This window comes from Rhyacophila brunnea, unplaced genomic scaffold (assembly GCF_057557595.1).
Source record: "Rhyacophila brunnea isolate RB1 unplaced genomic scaffold, BYU_Rbru_1.0 scaffold_24, whole genome shotgun sequence".
NCBI classification, from domain to species: domain Eukaryota; kingdom Metazoa; phylum Arthropoda; class Insecta; order Trichoptera; family Rhyacophilidae; genus Rhyacophila; species Rhyacophila brunnea.
Window position 1 is genome coordinate 26654083 of NW_028232904.1, and position 5223 is coordinate 26659305.

Sequence of the window (5223 nt, forward strand, 5' to 3'; positions counted from 1 at the left end):
GATCCTTATTACCACATTGATTACGATATGTTACACATCGACGTCAGATGCCGATGGAATTGATTGCATGGTACTCTCTGATAGTAAACATGTGAAGTGCACGAATAACACCCAGCAGTATAATAAATTTCGAGCGACGAGCTTTATCAATATTTCTCGGTTAGAATCCGTCTCTCAACTCAATGCCTCGGACTGCATGCTGTTTAGTATTGAGGATGGTGCTTTTGCTTCCTTAGCTTCCCTTGAAATATTAGATCTTTCAAGGAACTTTTTACACACTTTTTCATTTTTAAATATTTCTACAGGGCTACGTATTCTGAATCTAAATTTAAATATGATATCATCGTTTAAAGGAGCTTTACTGATATACGACTATTATTTGTCAATAAATTTATCTGATAATATTCTTGACTATGACGACAAATTTAACTTAAAACAATATTTCAATGGTAAAACACTTCTTTCGCTAGATGTTTCCAAAAATATTGCTATCAGACTGAAAAGTTTACCTTGTACTCGCACATTAACAGCAATTTCAACGAACCTTATTATGCATAATGAATCTAGTGCGGACAGATCATGTGAAATATGCGCCAACACTTGGAATTTGGATATTTCTGGAAATAAACTACGATTTATTTCAAAAGATGCATTTTTGTGTGCTATTGGAATATCTAGTATAGACCTGTCACATAATGAAATAGCACACTTACCAGACGACTTTTTTCATCCATATTTTATTTTGAAAGAAATTTATCTACGTAACAATCTTTTGTCGTCTTTATTTGACAGTAATTTCTCCAATAATGAAGAATTATCTATATTAGATCTTTCATATAATCAACTATCAATTTTATCTGACAATGCTTTCTCCAATAATATAGAATTATATATATTAGATCTTTCGCACAATCAACTATCAATTTTATCTGACAATATTTTCTACAATAATACAGACATATATCGTTTATATCTTTCACACAATCAAATATTAACTTTGTCTGCTAATATATTTCGATCACAATCAAAGTTGAAATATCTGGATTTATCGAACAACAATATTAGGACATTGCCCGATACAATCTTCTCTGGACTGTCGAGGATATACAAAATAGACCTTTCTGGAAACCACTTAATTCATATCCATTCTACTATTTTCCCGGAAAAACTACGTCGGTTAAATTTAAACCATAATCGCTTACACACTGTCGCATTTAATCAATTGCCTATTCTTAAATATCTTGATTTGTCTTTTAACCTTATTGAGACCATTTCCATTAACATATTTCACTCTCCACACCTAAAAAAACTTCAATTACAATGTAACTCTCTAAGCTCATTACCACCTGATACGTTCACCACAAATCTTTCTAATTTAACTATGGATCTACGAGGAAATCCTTGGACGTGCGGTTGTTTCCGGGAGTTGACTGAAAAGGCAGAGACTTCCGGTGCAAAGTACGTTCAAGATAATTTCACAGATGGAAAAACTCCAGTTTGTATAATGGTAACTGATGACTATTTTTGTGATAGGTCACCTCTCCCTTACGTCTTGCATGGACGTTGGTGTCAACTGCGAAACTCAACGGTGTGTGGGGGATGCCTTTAGATTATTTAAAAGAATGTACTTTCTAGTCTTCACATATGAGTTCATAGGTTACATGTCATGTAAATTGCACATGTCGGCTGCTGAACTGGAAACAGACGGCCGTACAGCATTGCGGTCATTAAAACTGATGCGTTGTTCGTAGAGTTAGTCAACGTGTAGTTATATCTACGTACCTGTGTTACAAAACTTTTCAGATGCGAGGCTGGTATGCATACAGTAATATTCTAATTCTATTATATTCGATAAAAACATTATTTGATAATGATTTGTATCAAGATATCTGATAAAAACGCTGTTAGTATTATCAAAAACACTAGCTAACCTACTTTTGAATTACTCATAATTCTATATAAATATATACGATCGTTACATGTAAATTGTACTTAAGTGGCATAGTTCGCCGTGAGCTTTCTATCGGAAAGAGATGACCGTATACTATACGGCAGCGATTTCCAAACTGGGAGGCGCGAAAAGTTTAACACGATTAATGTAGCCACGGTGGCCGCGCGGCTTAAGCGTTTTTTTTTTTTTTTTTTTTTTTTTTCTAGTTGCCTTTATGGATACCTCGCATTTACTATCGAGGTTTCTTAAGGACTTTGGCACGCAAACTACTCTACTTGATGCTAGTCAAATGAAAATTGTGCCGGCTGAGAGAATATGCCTTATTGAAAACTGTTCTTCTACCCGCATCGGGTATTGCTAATTTGAATTCGGCCAGGGCCTATGATACCGCCTTGCAAAAACCCTGGAAAATTCTTAGTAGCGCAAGGCGGAGGTGATTCTGATGAATATTTTGTCGTATTCATTGGGAACTGAGGACTGCGATTTGTAGTCGAGTTTTTTCCCGTGGTAAAAGAAATGTCGCATTGGACTAATGTTCTAAGTATATACTTATCCTATCTTATATGATTGCAGTCACTGGATCTGAAAGGCATGAATCATCTTTACATGTCACCATTTATTATTTTTATTCTTTTTATTACATCAATACAGAAATTAAAAAGGGCATCTCTTCCGGCCTCGTTTGCCATGGTCCCCGGAAGGTCTCGAATGTCCGCATCTGCCATCTGTAATAAAAAGTTCAGGTTGTGCCGCTCCTTGCTAAAGATTTGACAATCTAGGAGTAAATGTAAGACGTCCTGGTCGCTTCCGTCGTCGCATGGACACTTTCCATCAGATGTTATTTTAAACCGGTGCAGGTATGCTCGCATGACTCCGTGACCTGTAAGAATCTGAGTCATCTCAAAACACAGTCCCTTATGCACCCTGACGTCTCGTGCTGCTAAAATTGAAGGTAAAAACTTTCGGGTCAACTCCCCTGTCGATGAGTTTATGTATCGTGAGTTCCATTCGTTTTTCACCATGTCTGAAATTGTAATTTTCGCGTAGCTCAGAGGAAATTTGTCATAAGCTACCGCGGTCTTGGGTTCAGAGGCACCATGCCGAGCCAATTTGTCAGCTCTTTCATTTCCTTCTATCCCGGTGTGTCCCCTTATCCACTTGAAGTGCACCTCGGGGTGGCGCCGTCTCAGTAGAGCGGACTCGCTGTGAATAGAAAAGACAATCGGATTAGTAGACAACGGATTTCCAATTGCTTGGATTGAGCTTTTGGAGTCCGAATAAATACAAATACTATGGTTTTCGGTGAGCTTTCGCTGAATTGGATCTGAGCCTGCCCACTCCAGAGCGCATTGGATGGCATAGAGTTCGGCCTGCATTACCGTACAATAGCTGGCAAGGCGGTACTTACGAGCCGCTATCTCACTGCCATTAATGTATGCCACAAACCCTGCACCAGTACCGCCATCAATTTTGCTCCCATCCGTGAAAATCGGCATGTTATTGCATTCGTTGCTTTCCAACGTTGCAGGATAAGAAACCACTTCAGAAAATAGTCTAGCCGGGTGTGGCAGCCTTCTATAGTCCACCGGTTTTTCGTAAAGCCTGTCGTCAGGCAGAAAACCTGCGAGGCCCTCCTCGCCCTTCTTAGCTCTGTAAATGGACTATCACGCCGTGGGTCCCAGGCTCGAATCATGGGTGTGGCAAGTACACATATTGTTTTTCAATTTGTGTCTGTCAGGGTATGGACCTAATAGGTTGAGCAGGTGGCTGACATCCATTTCTCGTAAAAAAACGAAATCTGTTAATACAAACCTCTACTCTGTGGAGGCCCATATGGTCCTATTAGGATCATGGTCGAAAGAAGAAGAATGTAGCCACAGATCTGCAGTTTGCAAATGAATAGTTTATAAAACTGCCGCTAGTTATAAACTACACAAAAAACAGTCCTATAAAAGGTTGTTTGCAAATCTGTCTGAAAATATGGAGACTTATTTTATAATACCTTACTTTTAAACTACTGTGAAGCGCGCTGGCTATCTCGTGAAAAAATGAAATAAAAGGGTCAAATCATAATATTGAAATTAGAGGCAAATTTGTTTAGGAACGATAATTTTGTTGTTAATCTTGTCTATTCGGTTGAAATTTAAAAAAAAATCAATGCAAGGACCACTAATGCATCCACTGATTCACTTTTAAATGGTTTCTACGCCAGATATATTGAAGCAAACAAAAATCTACTTAATGAGTTATTGGTTAGTTTGATAATGCATTTCACACTATTATATTAATAGTAAAAAAAGTCGCATGCGGCGTTACTTCGTTTCGGGGTTAATAAATATTTTAAATATGTGGTTGAAAAATCCTGGCCTGGGAGCCTGCTTTAGGATGTCGGGCCCATGATAGAATCCATTTGTTGTTGAATGGTGATGAATTTGGAATGACTACTATTGAAATTGATTATGCTAATAACAAGCACATTCGTCGCATGAAAAACAAAATAATTTAAAAATTAATAAAATATAAGTACTTAGGTAGTAAAATCTTGTTTGATTTAATATATTTTAATATATTTTTTTTCATTTTTTTATTAGTACCTACATTGTTGACTATTTAAAAGGGTGTCTGTATTATTTAATTTAATAAAAGGAGGAAGGCGCCGAGATTAGATTTTTTTAAAAGGGAGGTGTAGTAACATAAAGTTTGGAAACTATTGCTATACGGTCTCCAATTTTATTAGATTCAATATGAACATTAATTTATTTTTTCATAGCTGATTTCGGCAAAATTCATGGTTTCAAGAATGAAAACCTAACCTAACAAATAATCCAATATATCAGCTATTTTCAAAATTTGTTTTTTTCTGGCTTCCTGTATAGTATAAAACGACAAGAACCGTGTTTTATTTAGACACGAATTTTATGTCACTGGGTACTATTGATACCAAGAAGAATGGAGGGAACTCACATGTGGACTGGCAGGATTCTTCGTCAGCGTCATTACAGTTAGGGGTATGTGGACATCACGGGATATAATTATAGATAACACATATTATTTTGATTTAACAGCCTGCGCAGGCTGGATTTATTTACATAGCATTGGTAGCATTACATTATTGGTTACATTGTAGGTTACAACAGAGAATACACATTATTATTACGGGCCATTGTCGTAACACTTTTAATTTATTCGACGCCGACACTGGGGCGGACTAATATATTTAGGCACATTGCCGGGATTAACACCGCAACACTTTATCGGACACGCGATTCGTT

The 5223-nt window shown here is 37.0% G+C and overlaps 1 protein-coding gene across 1 annotated transcript; it reads left to right on the forward strand.

Moving 5' to 3' along the window:
* Nucleotides 1-4439, forward strand: LOC147069253 (uncharacterized). Its single transcript, XM_085950944.1, has 2 exons — nt 1-2126; nt 3600-4439. The coding sequence occupies exon 1, from the start codon at nt 68-70 to the stop codon at nt 1607-1609; it is 1542 nt and encodes a 513-aa protein (XP_085807070.1). The 5' UTR covers nt 1-67; the 3' UTR covers nt 1610-2126; nt 3600-4439.
* The last annotated feature ends 784 nt before the right edge of the window (nt 4440-5223 follow it).

Excerpts from the sequence above, each read along its gene's own strand:
- LOC147069253 (XM_085950944.1), top strand. The coding sequence starts at position 68 with ATGGTACTCTCTGATAGTAAACATGTGAAGTGCACGAATAACACCCAG.